A 17,807-nucleotide genomic window follows, 5' to 3' on the forward strand; every position below is an offset into this window, starting at 1 on the left:
TACCCCTCAGCTCCCCCAACAACAGATGCAATGGACATAAACATCAAACACACTTTTATTCCCCTCAGCTTTTGTATTCTCCCCACCTTATTTTTAAGACAACACCAGAGCTCTGGGATGCCCATGAGGCCACTCACACCCAACCCACGCAGGAGACGGCAACAACGTCAGAGCTCAGCGGCACCTTGGAGCCCTTCACTGCCTGCTCAGGATGCAGCCACCTGTGTGAGCGGCTCCTCCAGGTACTGGACCAGCGCCTGTGCCTGTGAGTGGAGAATGGCATGAGCTGTGCTCAAGTGGGTTTTGCAACCTGTGCGCCCACTGCCCACTTGCATATTGTAGTTTATATTTCAGTTTAGAGCCTTAAAAAGATGTGATGCGGTGCCTGGGCAGGCACGGGGGACAGAGGAGTCTCTGCAAGGTGCAAAGAGTGTCCCAGGCACAGCAGCTTCCTCCAGCCCTTCCATCCCAATCCTCCTCAACAGCTCTTTCCCACACCAAAGCAGGGATACGGCCCTGCGGCCCTGCCAGCCGCCTCCCCACCAGCATTACCTTGGCCTTCAGCATCCCAAATCCGACCGTCTCCTTTGCATACATGCAGAGCAGCAGGTTTGCCACTCGTGTGATGGCCACTCGCCCCTCCTGCTCAGGGAGAAACAGCACTTGTAACACCCCAGCTTGGTCTGGACCCCCAGCACAGTTATGGGGGACCCCCAGCATCACAGCCAGGGTCCCAGGGAGGGCAAGACAGGCCCCAGCCCCACATACCATACAGTCCATGAGGATAAATTTCAGGTTGTCCTCATTGAATGCCTGATGCCCATTCTTGTCATAGGCCACCCAGATGTTGCTGGCGATGGCTGCAGTGACCCTGGCATCAGTGTCCCCATAGCCTGAGTAGGCAAGCAAGGACCCCTCGTTGTTCAGCAGCCTGGGAAGGACACAGTAAGGCAAAACTGATGCCCTTAACACCAGACCCCCTTTCAGCAGAGGGGTAGAGCAAACCCCCCATCCAGTCCCGAGCACATCCAGTCCCAAGACACCCCCACTTAGCAAGGGTTTTGGCAGGAGATGAGGGGGCTTCAATGCCAGAAAGCTCTGGGGTGGCCCCAGGCCTGAGCAGGGAAGTGCAGGGCTGTGGTGGCTGTGTCTGTTGAAGCAGTGGGACCTGCCGCAGGCTGAGCACATGGGGGATAAACAGTGCACTGTGCATGACTCTGGCACTGCGATCAAGGCATCCCAGCACTGGGCATCAGGAACGGTGCAAGGCCCCAGCCCCACATGTTGTGCACAGCCCCAGCACCGTGTGTAGCCCAGCACCATACAGTGTGTAGCCTTAGTCCCATGCATGCCCCTGGCAGGGCCCCTCGCCTCCCCTGTGCAGGGACAGGAGAAAGGGCAGGAAGCATCCCCAGGCAGGGGAAAGACAAGCAGCATTCTTGGGCAGGGGCAGCATTCCCGGGGCAAGAGCAGAGAGCATCCCCCGGAGCAGGGGGTAGATGCTGCATCCCTGGGGCAGGGACAGGGGCAGCACGCCCGAGGCAAGAGCAGGAACATGGACAAGAAGGAGCAGGGACAGGGTCTGGGGCAGGAGCAAGGGCTGGGGCTGGGGCAGGGAGGAGGGCTGGGGCAAGAACGAGGGCTGGGGCAGCATCCCTCGGCAGAGGTAGTATCCCTCCCGATAGGGTCGGGGGCACATCCCCCGAGGCAGGGCCAGCGGCAGCATCCCCGGGAAGGGGAAGCATCCGCCGGGGTAGCTACAGGGGAAACATCCCCGGGCAGGGGAAGCATTCCCCGCCGTGGCGTCACCCCGCATCAGCGACCGCCCGGTGCCCGCCACCTCGGCCCCGGGAAAGCCTCCCCCCCGCCAGGCCCCCCAAACTCACAGCGTGCTTTGGACGCCGCCGGTGTTGGCCTGGCTAAGCACCTGCGTCAGGGCCTTGGGCCGCAGCATGGCCGCCGCCGGGACCGCGGGGCGGGGATGGGGCCGGGGCGAGCGGGGCGGTCACGGGGCTGCGTCGGGCCCGGAGCATCTCGGGGACTGTAGTCCCGCCCGGGCCCTGCTGGTGTCCCCATGGGAGGGGACCCGACGGCGCCCGGACCCCAGAGGAGCCTCGGAAGCAGAAGGGGGCATGGGGCGACCTGGGTCCTCGGTGACCGCGGGGACGCGGGATGGAGCCGGTTAAAGGCGGGTCCTTGGGGACACTGGTGAGGTTCCTGCAGGCAGCACCCCCTCCCCACTCTGCCCTCTCCAGGCTCTGGCCCCTCTTTACGCTCCCGTTCTGCCTCCCCCGCCCCGTGAGCCCCCGACCCGCTCTGCGCGCCCCCGCCCCCGGCGCTGCCGCTGTCCCTCCAGGCCGGCTGGGGGCGCTGTCGCGAGGCGCGGAGGGACTGGGGCGCCGCTCCCGGCTCTCTGTGGTGGCCGTGGCCCGGGCTGGCGGCGGGCGGCGAAGATGGCGGAGCCGAGTGGCGGCGGCGGTGGCGGCGGCCCCGGGCCCGGGCCCGGTGGGGACGGTCAGGCAGGGCCCGGCGGGGCGCTCATCCGCGTCACCGTGAAGACCCCCAAGGACAAGGAGGAGATCGTCATCGCGGACGGCGCCTCCGTGCGGGAGGTGGGGGCGGGGGCAGGCTGGGCGGGGGGGGGGGCAGAGAGGCCTGGGGGAGGCTGTCGCGGAGATTGAGGGGCGGGGGCGGTTGGTCTAGGGGAGCTGAGGGACCGAGGAGTGGGGTGAGGGGTTTTTGTGAAGGGACCTGAATTTGGGGCCCTGGAGGAATTTTGGGCGGGCGTGAGGAGTGGGGGAAGGGAGGCTCTGGGCTGGGGGGGGGTCAGAGGGTCCGCGGGGCCTCTCGGAGACTCGGATCAGGGCTGGGGCTGGCTTCGGGGGCAACCCGGGCCTTTAGGGGCACCCTGGGCCTTTGGGCCTTGCTGGAGCCAAGATAGGAGGGAGCGGGGAGACCTGAAGGAGGAGGGCAGGTGCTGGAGGGCTTTGGAGAGGAAACAGTTCCGAGGGCGGGAGGTGGTCCGGGGGGCTCACCCGTGAGAGGGATCGGAGGTGTCGAAACCACATTAGTTGAGGGACTCGGAGAGCGGCTTTGGGGGTGGTGGCAATGGGAGTGGTGTGAAGGACCGGGGTGGGGTCTGGGGGCTTGGCCCGTGGGCCGGGCTGCATGGGAGTGGGAGGGAGGGTGTTCTCTGAGCGGAGATGTGGGAAGGGTGTTCGGATTGTGGACAGAGGTGCATGGAGGGCTGCCGGGGGGATATCTGGTGGTCCTGGGGTGGGTCTGGACCTCTCTGGAGGCAGATTGCCCGGGCGAGGGGAGAGGAGCTGGGTAGATGTTTGGGGCCAACGTTGGATGAGGTGGAGGAAAGGAAACATCAGCCCTTCCGCGAGTGGGCTAGGGGGGCTCTGCTCCTGCTAGGGAGCAGAAAGGGACTGGGATTGGCAAGGGCTTGCTCCAAGGCTGGGATTAGCAAAGGCTGGGATTGGCAAGGGTGGGTTTTAGGGCTGGGCCTGGCACTGTGGAAGTGGTGATGCCCACTGGGACAAGGTGTCATGGGCTCTGCGCTGGGCTGGCTGCAGGCTTTGGTCGGGCGCAGGGCACGAGGTCGGCGTGTGAAGGACCTGGCAGGGATCTCTGGGCAGCAGTTCATGGAGTGGGCGTGGGCATGGGCTGTGCACGTGTGGCCTTCCTGCTCCTTTCCGGTCCGCTCCGGGGAGCCCATTGGTACAGGGGCTGTGGAGTGAGGGCTTTGTGCAGGGAGGGCAGAAGCTGTATGGGGGACATGGAGCTGGGCAGTGAGGGACAGGGAGCTGTGCAGGGAGGGACATGGAGCCATTCAGGGGACATAAAGCTGTGCAGGAGGGGATACAGAACTATGCAGGCAGGGAGGGACATGGAGCTGTGTGCAGAGGAACACAGGCAGGGTGATCTGGGGCTAGGGCTCTGTGTTCTCCCCAGCCTTGTTTTTACTGTTCTGGTGTGAAGGCTGAGAGTTCTGGGATAGGCATGTGCTTCCCTCTGCATCCTGGCCTTCCCCTCTGAATTCCCTGTAGTTTCTGTTTTCCAAGTGCAAGGCTTTATTTCCTCCAAATCAATTTCGGAATGCCCCGGCAGGGCCAGTAGTGACAGTCTTGTTTGCAGGTGTAAATCCCAGCACACCACACAGTAAGGAAGAGGTGTCTGTGCTCTGTGGCATGCTCACAGGGAATTCAGTTGCAGAAATAGGAATTGGAGAAGACCTAGTTTCTTTCCATTGGCTGATAAAGGATTGTTCCCTTTTCCATAGATCTCTGTCCTGTATTAAATGAGAGTTTGGCTTTCCTAAGGAAAAAAACTCCAGTGAACAGACAGTTCAGTGATTCAGGATAAATGGTGTGTTTGGGTTAGGCCTGAAGCACAATTGATCTGGCTTTGGAAGCCTTCAGGTCTCCTGAGGGAATGGCTCTGTTCTTTACAAGATTTTCTCCATATTTTGTGATTTCAGAGCTTGTCTTTGTTTGTTTTGGTTTTCATTAATCATCATCAGCAACTGGTGCCTCTGTGACACCTGCATGGGCTCTGAGGGCCTGTCAGTTCCTTGTGCTGTTCCCAGAGTGGATGTGGTCCCTGGAGCTTTACATTACTGGTATCAGTCTTTTGCCTGAAAAATGCTCTGTTTGTGTTTCAGTTCAAAGAAGAGATTTCTAGGCGGTTTAAAGCCAAACAGGATCAGCTGGTTCTGATCTTTGCTGGAAAGATTCTGAAGGATGGAGACACGTTGAATCAACATGGGATCAAAGATGGGCTCACTGTGCACTTGGTCATTAAGACTCCGCAGAAGTAAGAATTTGGTCTCAGGGGGCTGGGGTCAAAGGGGGGCTGGGAATAACTGACTGTGATGAACCTGGTGAGCTTCCCCTGCCACACAGCAGTGGAGTTTGTCACTAACGTGTTTGCTCTGTGGATGAAACAGCTGTGATGGTGTATGACATGTACCTGGAGGGGCTGGTCCTTTAACATGACTCGTGTGTGTCTTGAAAGAACCCATCAGAAATGGGTACTGGTTCTAGCAAACCAACACAAGTTCTAGAAAAAGTTGCTGATAAAAGAAATTACTTTCCCAGTAAATTTGTGTTGCTGTTGAAGCCAATACCTGGGTTTTCCTCTGAGCCAATGCTCAGGCTCTCTGAGGTGCCACAGGAGGCGCACGGTGTGTGGAGCTCTGTGGGACACAGCGGTGGTTCTGTGTGGCCCCTGGAGGCACAGGCCGGTGCAGACAGTGGGCTCCACCTCGGGAATGTGCAGAGGCTTGAGCTGTGCAGCCATGGACACGGTGGCCATGTTGGGGTTCACTAATGTGGTGCTGTGGGTGCACCCTGTGACAGTTCCCAGTGGGGATGTGGCTCATCTGCACCGCAGACCCCAGCCTGAGAATGTGACACAGGACTGACTGCAGGGTCCTGCAGGTTTAGCCCTTCCCAGCGCTGTCCAGAGGGGTGGCAGGCATGGAAGGATTTTGGGATCAGCTGCTGTGCTTCAGTTGCAGCCACATTTCATTGATCTTGAAAGGCCCTTTTGCAGCCATGCCTCAGGTTCCAGCTGCAATGTGCCCCAGCTCCTGGGGAGCTCCAGGGCTATGCCTGTGTGCAGTTCTGCTGTCCCGGAGAGCTGCATTAATCAAGATGTTTTTTTCCTCCCTATTTTTTTTTAATCTGTTTTTTTACAAACACAAGGATGTGTACTGTCAGGTATCTGCAGGAGCCTCTCCTTGGATTCTGCCTCTCCAGGTAGCCTGAGAGCCTGATGCTGTTTCTGCTGTCTCCACTCCAAATGTGGTATTGGTGAACCATTTCAAAGGGTGAATCAGAGCTGTCCTGGGCTGCTCATTTGTCTCATGCTAATAGTCCTAGATAAGTGCTTACTGAAGACATTACAGCCTCTTCCTGTGAGAAGTGGAAAACAAATGCCCTTTCTCCAGCTTCCTTCTTTCTTTTTTGTTCAGCTTCCCATTTGCTTTGTTTCCCCCACTCTTTGCCTCTCTCAGTGGCCACTAGTTTTCAGCAACAGTCAGATTAGTCTGAACAGTGGACCGGGACCTTCAGGGTTAACTTCAAGTTTTAGAAGAGTGAAAAAGGAAAGGGAGCTATAAAAAAGGAGTAATTCTTGTTTTGGGAAAAAACCCCAGGAAATCGTTTTTATTGTCAGAGGTATAATAGCATTATTTGAGGTGAGTAAAGTGACTTTTGTGGTCTATTTTAAGGTGAAAACTCTTCAACACTAGTCCAGTACTCACTGTCGCAACTGCAGAGGCTTCAGATACTCTTTAAATTTTCTCTTTCAAATTCCTGTAACACTCTTGAGTAACTGGTGACAAGGTACTAACCTGGGTTGGTGTATTCAGCAAAGCTGATGTCCAGCACCTGCTGTGTGGTGGCTTACAGCACAGTATCTGTGTGGGTGTGTTAAAAGAAGCTCTAGTCAACTTGTGTTGGGTGCAGGAGCCTTGCATCAAGGTACAGCCAATGGCAGAGCTGGGAATTTGGAGCCAAGCTGGCTGGAAATGTTCCATAGCTTTGTGAGACAGGTGCTGGCTGTCTCATGCCTCGGTTTCCCTCTCTGTATAATAATGCTGATGCTTCTTTTTGCCCCCAGAAGTGCGGATAGGAATATTCAGAAGTGCACAATCTTGTTTACCCCATGCACTAGCCCTGCTGTAACCTCCTGTGGTTTCTGTGGGAGCAGCAGGAAGATTTTCCTGTTTGGAGTAAACTCATTGCTCAAGGGTATGGCTGCAGTAAATAGTTCAATTTACTTAGGATTCAAGGAAGAGCTGGAGTAAGTACCCGTCCAGCTGCTCTGCGTGGGCCAGGACAACATGTCAGGGGCTGCAATGCATCAGGATGGAAGGTAGATTCCTGCAGATGGAATGTATCTGGGAGCACAGCTGTGGATTGATGCAGGCAGAGATGGGATGGAAGCTGGGGCTGGCTGCTGTGGGGATCACTGGTGTGCTGGGAGCCCAGTCAGTGTGAGGTCTACATCATGTGTCCCTGCAGAAGACCCCCCTTGCCCTTTCCTGGTATCAGGAGTTTAACACCTTTGATCCTTTGCAGGGTCCAAGATTCAACATCTGCTGCTTCTGCCCCCAATGCTGCTTCTGCCCCCACTGCAACCCCTTCTTCTCCTGCTGCCCCATCTCAGCCCTCCACATCCAGCAGCACTGGTCCAGATGCAGGGAGTGGCAGCAGACGGAGCAGTGGGTCGGGGACCATGGGAGGTCCTGGAGACGGAGGCCCCAACAGTGCTGCATCCATTCTGTGTAAGTGGGGGTGGTGAGAAGGAAGAATTTTCTGGGATTAGACCAAGGAGCTGGGGTTCTTGACCCCTGTTGTTGTCTCTGCTTGCTGTGGGCTTTGCATGAGTCACTCTCATGGCACAAGTCTGTGTCCCTGCTCAAGGTAATGCCACAGCCCTTAGTGAAGTGTGTGTGGAAGGATGTCCTTAGAGCTGACTGCTGTAGGAATACAGGATACCTCTGCATTTGTGGGGGTGCAGTTCAGCTGATGTGCTTGTCCTCTTTTTGCAGTTGCTGACAGTTAGTGATTCATGTCTCTCTTCCTGTGTGTTGTTCCCTCTCCAGCTGGCTTTGGTGGCATCACTGGTCTAGGCAACCTTGGGATGGGCTCTGCCAACTTCATGGAGCTCCAGCAGCAGATGCAGCGGCAGCTGATGTCCAACCCAGAGATGCTTTCCCAGATCATGGAGAATCCCTTGGTGCAAAACATGATGTCTAACCCTGACCTCATGAGGCAGATGATCATGGCAAATCCCCAGATGCAGCAGCTCATGGAGCGAAATCCAGAGATAAGCCACATGCTCAATAACCCGGAGCTCATGAGGCAGGTGAGTCACGCCAGGGCTCAGTAAGGAGCGTTGCCGAGAGTCTTTGTGGACCAACATCAGTGTCTGCACTGCAGAGGAGGAGTGGGAATGCCAGAGCAGTGGTTTTGGAGATCTCTTCCTTCCTGCTGTGAGCTCCCCACAAACAGATGGTGGTCTTGAGTTATGTGAATACTGATTACTCAACCCACGTCCTTGCAACTCTTATCTCCCTTTCAGAGATATTGAATCCATGGTGAGTTGGGGAAAAAAGGATGCTGGGATTTTCCTAGCGTGCTGCCTACAAGGCTACTGTGTTCTGATTAAGGAATGAGAGTGAAAGCAGTGCCAGAGAAGTGAAGCTACTGCAAAAGCTCTTTGTTTCTTGCTAGTTCTCTTGACAGATTAAGTAGAGGCTCCAGAGCTGTACAGTGAATGTTTCACTGCCTGTATCAGTGGGGAGCACTAGTGTAGGCTGGGATCCCAGAGGGCTCTCATTTGTCCCGGAACAGAGAGGACCTGTGTCCAAGAGGACTGGCTGTCTGGAAGACCGAAGGTTCATTGGAAGGGAAGCCTAAGGGATGAGTGAGAGTCTGGTTGTTAATAGCGCATGACAGGACTCTGCTGTGTCCTGGGAAGCCTTGTCAGGAGGGTTGTGCTGAATGGGCCTAGTTTCCATCTGCTTCTCAGTTATTCTGCTTTCAACTGTGTCAGCCATACGTGAAATTCCAGAGCTTCAGCACTAAATTGTGAATAATCTATACTTAAGCAGCTCCTTAAATGAGACCTGGATATTCTTTGTGCAGGGGAGACCCATCAAAAGTCTGGAGAGGGTGGAAGGATCCACCTTCCTGGTTGTTGTATGTAGTCCATCCAGTCTGAGTGGGAGCATATGGGTGTCGGATGTTTGGATGTCCCGATACTGCTTAGGAACAGAACAGTCTCATCCAGCTGAACCGAGGCTGAAAAGGAAGAGAGCTGAGCAAGGCTGGGGAGGAGCCTGGATCCCTGGGCTCTCTTTGCTTGGATAAATGATCTCTCTGCTCTCTGCCTGTGAAATGGGTTTAATTATCCTCTTTCTCCTGGGAGCTGAGATTTAACTCCTTCAGGGCTTGGCTGCCGACCAGGCTCTTGATCAACTCCAGCCCTTCATGGTGCACACGGGCCTGAGTTTTCCACCTTTTCCTCTTTCTCCCAGACGATGGAATTGGCTCGTAACCCTGCCATGATGCAGGAGATGATGCGGAACCAGGACCGTGCTTTGAGTAACCTCGAGAGCATTCCAGGAGGATACAATGCCCTGCGCCGGATGTACACGGACATCCAGGAGCCCATGTTTAGTGCGGCCAGGGAGCAGGTATTGGCTGCGTTCCTGTGAGTGGGTGTAGTGTGGGAAAGGGGTCTTTCCCTATGCTGGTGGGGCAGTTTTCCTAGAGTGTGGTTCTTCATCCCTCCACTCCAGTGCAGTCACTGGCGGGAGTACATGGTGCAGTGCCTCTTGTGACATGGGTTGAAGTGCCGGAGCAGAGACCTGCTCTGGCTCCTCCACTCCCCCAGCAGGCTGGATGCCAGCCCTGACCGATGGGCAGGCCCCATCACCGTTAGCACAGCCCTCTGCTCCCTGGATTAGCTGGAGCCTGACGCCTGCAGAACAGAGCTGGCTCAGATCCAGTTGGCTGGTAGTGCAGGAGGAGGGAGCACAGGTCTGGCTGCAGAGGGCTGTGCAGACATACTCCAGTCCAGCATTACCTACTGGTATGTCCGGGTGCTGGTTCTACAGGGGTGTTTTGAAGCTCTGCATTTGGGGACTGAATCTTGGGCTGTGGCCACTCCTGAGCCTAGTCTTTTTCTGAGTGAGGTGTGTTGCGAGTTGCAGATTTCTCAGGAGGCGGATCATGGCACATGTTTCGCAAATTCTGGACTTGGCTGAATGTGATCTGCTGTTCCCTGGCTTGCTCAGTGCTGGGGTTGGTCTGCTGGGACTAAATGATTCCATCTGTTTCTCCCTAGTTTGGCAACAATCCTTTCTCTTCCTTGACGGGGAATTCTGACAGCTCGAGCTCTCAGCCTTTGCGGACGGAGAACAGAGAGCCATTGCCAAACCCCTGGAGCCCCACACCTCCTGCTTCCCAGAGTCAGGCGCCCAGCAGTGAAGGGAGCACAGGCTCGGCAACCACCCAGAGCACCCCGACCGTATCCAACCCCTTTGGGCTGAATGCTGCCAGCATCGGCGCTGGTACGTAAGGGAGGAGCCGGAGGTAGCTGCTGGCTGAGCAGGTTACCCAGGCTTTCCTGGAAGGCCAGTCCCTCCAGCATTTGAGCTCTGTCTGTGGCTGTTCTCCAGAGGAATGGGTCTAGTCTAGTTGCAGGCACGAATGAATTGTTCTGATGTGCCTGTCGGACAGTTCCTTGGGAACTCTGCTGTCCCTGCAGCTCTCGAGCAGGAGAGTGGTCAGCAGAGCACTGACATGGCTGTCCACAGCAGTGTTTGGTGCTGGCCAGGGGATGGAGTACAGGCAGTGCTGTCACGTGTCACATTGTACTTCAGGCATTGCTGTGGTGCTCTGGCTCATCAGGGGTTTTCCTTTCTCTTCCCTTCCCCTTGCAGGCATGTTCAACAGCCCAGAGATGCAAGGACTCCTGCAGCAGATTTCCGAAAACCCTCAGCTGATGCAGAATATGATCTCTGCCCCCTACATGCGGAGCATGATGCAAACTCTTGCCCAGAACCCGGACTTTGCAGCACAGGTAAAAGTGTTGCAGTTGTCTGTTGTTGCCAGGCAGGCCATGAGCTTAGTGTGAGGTCAGTCTGCTGCTGGGGTCAGACTGGTTCCTCCTGCAGGCACTGGAGCAGAGTGAATACACAGTTTGGTTGTATTTCTTGATAGCCTGAAGGCAGCCCCAGCTCTGAGCCCTGTGTGTTTGCAGAGCCTCTAACATGAGAGGTGGCTCTCAGAGAGACATGGGAACAGCCCTTCTCTTTGCCCACGGCCCAAGTGGCCCGTGTTCAACACTGCTGTCAGGAATTGAGGAATTTTGGTCCCCCTTAGCAGGGGAGCATGTTGAAAGCCCAGGGAGGGAGTCAGGGGCATGACTAACGTGTTCTTCATGGCTAAGTTGCATAGGGTTTAACAGCAAGTGGCAGCAACCCTCTGACCCTACCTACATGTGCTGTCTCTTGCTAGATCATGGTAAATGTCCCCCTCTTTGCTGGAAATCCACAGCTTCAAGAACAGCTCCGCCTTCAGCTCCCTGTCTTCTTGCAGCAGGTAAAGGCCTCTGGCTGGCCCTGTGCTGCCCTCAGCCCCTGGCTCCACAGCTTCTCCCCCGCTGTGGGACAGGCAGGATCTTAGCTGCTTGGTCAAGTGCGCTAGGAAGCATGTGGGCTTGGGGGGCCGGGCTGAGGAAGGAAGGGGGTTGCACAGGGGAAACAAAGAGGAAGAACATGGTTAGACAAGGTAGTCTGAATTAACTCATCTAAATTACTGAAAGGTGAACTCCAGATTAGGCTTGTTAAAATACTTGGAACCCCTGTGTAGACAGTCTCACTGTGTTGAGTTTACAAAAACTACACAGCTAATTGTGCTCAAACAGCTGGTTCTCAGGTAAATCAGATTCCAAAGGCATGTGCCCCCAGTTCTAATCTGATTCACCCAGTTCATTTAGGAAACCTGATGTGAGCTCTGTGAGTGTCCCTGCAGGTGAGTCCTGCAGTCTGGAGCCTCAGAGGAGGATCCAGACACGCAGGTCAGCGCTGGCTGCAGGCAAGAGGCGCAGCTCGGCACTGGCTCGGGTGTGACAGTGGTGGAGCTCTGGCTGCCTGAGCTCTCGCTGGTCGGTACCACAGTATCTCTCTGCCTTGGTCCCCAGATGCAGAACCCGGACTCCCTGTCCATCCTCACCAACCCCCGCGCCATGCAGGCCCTGCTCCAGATCCAGCAGGGACTCCAGACGCTGCAGACGGAGGCCCCCGGACTAGTGCCAAGGTATGGAGTGCTCCAGAGTGGGGCCATGCAGGCAGAACTGGCTGTGGGTTCATCTGGGAGATCTGCATAGGGCGCTCTGTCATGGGGAGTTGTGCGAGTGTGTGCCTGCAGGCCTCTCTGAGCCAGCTAATTAGCACTTGCTGCTTGCTTGTGCTTCATTGTGAAGTCCTTGACCCTTTCTTTTTGAAGAAAAGGTTTGGAATGCACTTGGTCCCTCCCCCATCCTTTGCTGTATTCGGTGTGGACTGAACTCAAGAACTTTATCTCTGGAGAACAGTATGAGATGAACAGACACAAGGCTGGGTGGGTGTGCTGGGACAGGCTGATCTACTGCCAGCCCTCTGCTCACTGTCACCACGGGTCATGCTTCATCTCAGCAGTTCTCTGCGGGCTTCTGTTAGCTCTGCTCACTCCCAGTGCCGCGTGTGACCAGAACATGGACGCAGCCAGTTCAGAGCTGCCCTGTAGCAGGGCCTCAGTGAGGGCCAGCCTGGTCGAGCCTCCTGGCTGCCCCGCTGCCCCACTCTGGGGTGGTGCCCACAATGCCAGTGTCACCCTGACCATGCCCTGCCTTTCTCTGCAGCCTCGGCTCCTTTGGCATGCCCCGGATGCCCCCATCCTCCACAGGAGGAAGCACAATCCCGGAGAACCCCGTTCCCTCCGCTTCGACGCCGGCCAGTGCCTCTCCAACTGGGGGTGGTAACCCCCAACAGCAGCTCATGCAGCAGATGATCCAGCTGCTGGCCGGAGGAAGCTCTCAAGTACGTAAAACCCAGCGGGTGCTGGCATGGGCAGGGAGGTCTCCACAGGGGTCCCCATCCCATACCACTGGGGGAATGTTGTCCCCAACAGTCTCTTGTGGCTGTGGTGCTCTAGGTCAGGTTTGGTGTTGGGGTGTGGCTGACTCTTCAGGGTGTGGAACCCTTTGAGAGGTTTAAGCTCAGTGTGCTGGGGATCCTGCTCCCTGCACTGCTACCTCTGTCAGTACCGAACCAGGACTGACTATGGTGTGGCTGCTGTGCCACAGCTGGGAGGGACGTGGACACTGTCTCCATGGGAGCCTGAAGCTGAGCTTGGGGTCCCTGCGCAGCTGTGGCTGCTGGCACTGCCCATGTTGGATGCTGTCGCTGCTCTCTGACTCCGGGGTCTCTATCCTTTCCCTTGCAGGCGCAGAGTCCCGAAGTGCGATTCCAACAGCAGCTGGAGCAGCTGAATGCCATGGGCTTCATCAACCGTGAGGCCAATCTCCAGGCGCTCATTGCCACTGGTGGGGACATCAACGCAGCTATCGAGAGACTGCTGGGCTCCCAGCCTTCCTAAACTCTGTCCTGCTGCCCCACAGACGTCAACACATGCATCCATACACATGCACAGGGGATCTTTCCGGAAAGCCCGCCATCATTTTCATATCTGACAGCTGTCCATGTATTTAAAACAAAAAGATACAGCTTAACTCCTGACCTTCCTACTAAGTTAAGATTTCATGTTGAAATGCTCTTTAACTGGCTTGTATGTGGATTCCAGTTCTCATCGTGGCCACAGAGACTTCAGATGTGTATTTTTTCCTAAATATGCCCTGTCTCAGACACTCTTCTCTCTCTCTCTCTAGATGGTAGAGGCGATACTTCTAGTTACTTACCTGAATGATTGTGTTTTGAGTAGCTTGATTTTAACTGTACATGATTCCTTCCCCTAGCCCTCCTTTCAGGCAAATATTTAAAAAATTGAGCCAAGTTTGGGGATTGGTTATTTCTCTCAGCATCTTATTGGGAATGGATCAAAAGAAAAATTGAAATTACCTGAGAATTTCTGATGTCATTTGTCTTAATGTTTCCTGGGATGAACTGAGCCTGTGTCCCTCCCTCACAGGTGCCTCCGATCTGGCAGAGGGTTAATGGGTGGGAAAACTGCATTTGAAGTGTGGTCTCTTTACACTCTTGGGGTGGTATAATGGAGCCTAGGGGTCTGCAGGGACCAGGTGTGCTGTTCTTGAGCTTGAGTTGAAGGTGCTGTGCAGAGGAAGGTGTTTGGAAGGTGTGTTTCTGCCCAAGCCAGGTGGTTCGTGTTCGGAGGTGTCAGAGGCATTGACTCCTGTGCTCAGTGGGCTCATTTCTACAAGTGTGAAAACTAAAAAGGAAATGGTAAAATAAGCTAATGGTCCTTTTGCTTCACTGGAGAACGTTGAAGTTCATGTTCTTCCCAGTTTAGATCCATCCTCCACCCCCCTTCCATTCTGGTGTGTTTGAATGTTCTGACTCTCCAAGAGACTCCCCAGGACCAGCAGGATGGTATTTCCCAGGAGCCTCCATGGCTGTGTAATTTGCATACACCATTTTTATCAAAGGAAAATAAATGCGCACAACCATCTGTCTCCCTGCATCCCTGTCTCATCCTTGCCTGCCTCGGCTCAGCTGGGCCAGTTCCCAGTTACTTGGGATTAATCCGTCCTGTCCCCTATGCTCAACTCAGGCATGGGGGTGTCATGCTGCCTCCCCGCCTGGCCCGGCTGCCTTCCCTTGTGGCAGGAAACCTTTGACACTTCAGGAAGGCTGCTGAAGCTTCCCAAACACTGGTCCTAAAGACCCTGTTTGGAAGCTCCCTTTGAATTAGAATTGGCAATTAGCAACCCTTGGAACTGCTGAGAGCTGGGAGTTAGTGTTATTTGATAGTTTCAAGTTTCTTTGGGTGTGGGAGGATTGGACAGAGAGGGAACAGGAGGTTTGTTACATACCTGTAAAACCTGGAAACCTGGTGCACCCAGCTGGCTCCATAGCTGGGATCAATGGGTACTCATGTTGCTGAGAGTGTAGGTGGTGGTGGTGGAGAAAACACGGGAGCGTTCAGGCTGGAAATGCTCCTGCCTCTGTGTGTGCATCCTAATGAGACAGCGATCCCTTGGAGGAGGATTTAGAAAGCAGCTTTAACCTCTTCTGGAGGCTGTGCACAAATGTGTGGATTGCTTTGTGCAACCTCTCCTGAGATGTGGGACGTTTGCACAGAGCTGTGTAGGGATGGGACTGGAGCTCCTGATGGCACCGGCAGGGTCAGAGCTCTTCCCAAATGATCAGCCCCTTTGCAACTCAAAACAGGTTCTTGAAAAGGCCCATGTGAGCCTTGGGATCTTTTCAGTGTCCCTTGCTGGTACTGAGGTCTGTGTCCCTGCACAAGTCAGCTCTTGCAAGGAATGTGCTCGTGGGAGGATGGATGGTGCAAGCAGGGAAAGGAAGGAGCAGAGGAGGTGTGCAGTGTCACAGGGAGTGGGGCTGTCCCCCATGGTAACTTTGAACCTCTGAGGAGCAGAATTAGTCCCAGCCGTGTTGTTTCTGGCCGGGCAGATACAGTCCTTCCATCCCCCTCAGTGTGTCAGCAAGGTGTGACATGGTGACATCAGCCATGCCAGTGTAAGGGATCCCCTGTGTGCGCGAGGGGATCTGTGTGTGTGTGAGGGCATCTGTGTTGAAACAGGGACTTGGAGGGATGGAGCAGTTTGGTGGCTCCAAAACTGACTGAAAATAAATCCCTGCATGGTGGAGGAATCCTGCTGCAGTGTGTGCAGATGGCTGCAAACCACTAAGGAGAGTGCACAGGAGTTTGAGAATCCCAGAATGGTTTGGGTGGGAAGAGACCTCACAGCTCATCTCATTCCACCCTCCTGCCATGGGCAGGGACACCTTTCCCTAGACCAGGTTGCTGCTGTCCAACCTGGCCTTGAACACCTCCCAGGATGGAAGTGCCACAGCTTTTCTGGGCACTCTGTGCCTGGGCCTCACCACCCTCACAGGAAACAATTTCCTCCCAATATCCAGTGTAAGTCTCCCTTCTTTTGGTTTAAAGCCATTTCCCCTTGAGTCATCACTAAACGTCCATTTAAAAAGTCTTTGTCCATCATTTTCATGAATTCCCTTTAACTCCTGAAAGGCCATGATGAGCTCTCACAGGCCTTGGTGTCTCTTGCTTGTTTAAGTGGGAAAGCACATTTCTCCTGTCTTTCCACATTGCAGCATCTGCTCTTGTGCCACTTTGGGATCATTCCTCCCCTGCTGCTAGCCCACCAGCCAAGATGCTAAAATAGAGACACAGGGCAGCCTGCAGCCTCCTGTGTCCATCTGATGCCACCTCGCAGCTCTCCAGCCTCCCCCACCAGTCTGGCAAAGCCGCCCCCTCCACACTGCTCCCAGGGGCTTTGCTGTACTGTTCGTGTACTGAGAAGGAAAGTTGGGAGGGCCAGGCCTGTGTCTTTCTCAGTGGTGGGACACAGTGAGGCTGGGATCAGCCAGAGCGAGCTTGGAGGTGGATGCAGCTGGGTCTGGTCTTTGGTACCCACAGGGCATGCAGATCCGGCCTACCCAGACTCCGGAGAAAAAGGCGCTTTGACGGCTGGTGAGAAGGAGCCTTTTAGTGAAACCTTAATCCCCTCCAGAGCTTTCCCTAATCCCTGTTAATGTGCTGTTCAAAGGCCCACTTCCAAAGGAAGTTAAAGCACTTTCTCGCTCCCATAACCCTCCTTCCCCAAGGAATTGCCCAAAGGTGTTCTCACTGACTGTTTCCTCCCATTTTACTCTGATAAACAGAATTAATTCTTTTAAAACGTGATGGAAGAAGCAATTTCTACAGCAGGTAGAGGCAAATATGGCTGATTGATTGGGAGAGATTTCTGCTGTCAAGGAAGTATTTTCACTCCATTCCTCCCCCTTTCCCTGGAGGGGATCGGCAGCCTTTTCCCCCAATACCCCAGTGTAACACTTCCAACTTTGAAATCAAACCTCTGAAATATGGAGGTGGGAAAGATGGCAGGAAACCAACACCTACATTGCTTTCAAGAAACCTTTTCTTTTTTTGTTACCAAGATCCATTATATGGGCAGTTACCTGTGGCCGCAGCCCTGATTATGGAGTGGCAAGTTCAAAGAGAGTGTCAGTAGGGAAATATCCTGGGGTTAGGAGGTCATGGAGTAGGATAGCTTGGAAAATATATATGTGTGTGCAGTGTGGAACTGCTGCAGCACCTTTACTCAGCCATACGAGCTGTGAGGAAAGGCTGAATGATGCTACTCAGCCTCTCTGCTCAATTCTGCAGCATTTAAGGGCAGAAACCCATGATTTAGAGCATAGTTAGGCCATGGCCAGCCTTGGCAGCTCCCTGCAGCAGGACCTGATCATAGCACATTCAGGACCATATTCGTGTTTCTCTGACATGGTTTATTTTTAATTCCACCAGCAAGTTGACACCTGGTTTCCTGTCAGTGCCTGGCTGGTGCTGGACTCACCTTTCTGGCTGCTGAACTCACATTTCATCAGAGTTTGCTGTGGGTGTTCCCAACTTGTAGGGTTGGTTATGCCAGAGCTGACACTACCCACCAGCATGGAGTCAGTACCCAGGACAAGACAGAGACTAGGATTGGTTGTTTGCTCCCTTTGACTTTGGAAACAGCAAAATCACAAGTCTGCCAGACTGCCTCAGAGCTGACAGGGGAAGGATGGCCCAGAGCCCATTGCTGGAGCTGCCCTGTAAGAGAAGGGAGATGGGAGGCATTTGGGCACCTGCCCCTCCCTCCAGGTCTGCTGGGTCTCTGTGTGGCCCCAGATAGCATTGGGTCTGGCTGGTGCCCCTGAGCTGGCACCCATGGCTGCACCAGGGGCTGTGTCACCCACGAAGCCCAGTGGGTTTGTATTGTAGACGAGGAGAAGGTCCAAGGCTCCGGAGGGGCTTCACCACCTTTGGCTGCTGCTGGCAGTGGTAACACAAGGCGACTGGCTGTCACCAATATCCTCCCAGTGGCAGTGATGGGGGCTTGGCCCTGATCAGAGCTTGGCCCTGATCTCTTGCCTGGGAGCCAGTGGGCAGCTCCAGCCTGGCTCTGGCAGGGGACAGAGGAGAAGCCTCCTGGCTTCCCACACCACACCAAGAAGAGGCACAGCTTTGGCAGAATTTGTGGCACTGGGATTTTCTATCCTGCCCTGC

At 54.8% G+C, this 17,807-nt stretch overlaps 2 protein-coding genes across 3 annotated transcripts; one reads left to right on the forward strand and one right to left on the reverse strand.

Annotated features, from left to right (window-relative positions):
- Positions 1-37: 37 nt before the first annotated feature.
- Positions 38-2,012, reverse strand: LAMTOR2 (late endosomal/lysosomal adaptor, MAPK and MTOR activator 2). Its single transcript, XM_085082429.1, has 4 exons — positions 1,887-2,012; positions 769-931; positions 553-642; positions 38-263 (listed from the first exon to the last, which is right to left on the reverse strand). The coding sequence occupies exons 1-4, from the start codon at positions 1,952-1,954 to the stop codon at positions 207-209; spliced, it is 378 nt and encodes a 125-aa protein (XP_084938555.1). The 5' UTR covers positions 1,955-2,012; the 3' UTR covers positions 38-206.
- Positions 2,013-2,417: 405 nt separating this feature from the next.
- UBQLN4 (ubiquilin 4) lies at positions 2,418-14,217 on the forward strand. 2 transcript variants are annotated; one of them, XM_085082425.1, is made up of 11 exons: positions 2,418-2,612; positions 4,670-4,821; positions 7,095-7,300; positions 7,622-7,884; positions 9,059-9,217; positions 9,871-10,096; positions 10,469-10,608; positions 11,046-11,129; positions 11,731-11,846; positions 12,430-12,607; positions 13,014-14,217. In XM_085082425.1, the coding sequence occupies exons 1-11, from the start codon at positions 2,454-2,456 to the stop codon at positions 13,164-13,166; spliced, it is 1,836 nt and encodes a 611-aa protein (XP_084938551.1). In that variant the 5' UTR covers positions 2,418-2,453; the 3' UTR covers positions 13,167-14,217. The 2 variants fall into 2 exon arrangements, with proteins under 2 accessions (XP_084938551.1, XP_084938550.1); XM_085082424.1 differs by lacking the exon at positions 11,046-11,129 and having other exon boundaries at positions 2,419-2,612.
- Positions 14,218-17,807: the final 3,590 nt, after the last annotated feature.

Source organism: Lichenostomus cassidix, chromosome 25, assembly GCF_008360975.1.
Source record: "Lichenostomus cassidix isolate B80296 chromosome 25, HeHo_3.0, whole genome shotgun sequence".
Lineage (NCBI taxonomy): Eukaryota > Metazoa > Chordata > Aves > Passeriformes > Meliphagidae > Lichenostomus > Lichenostomus cassidix.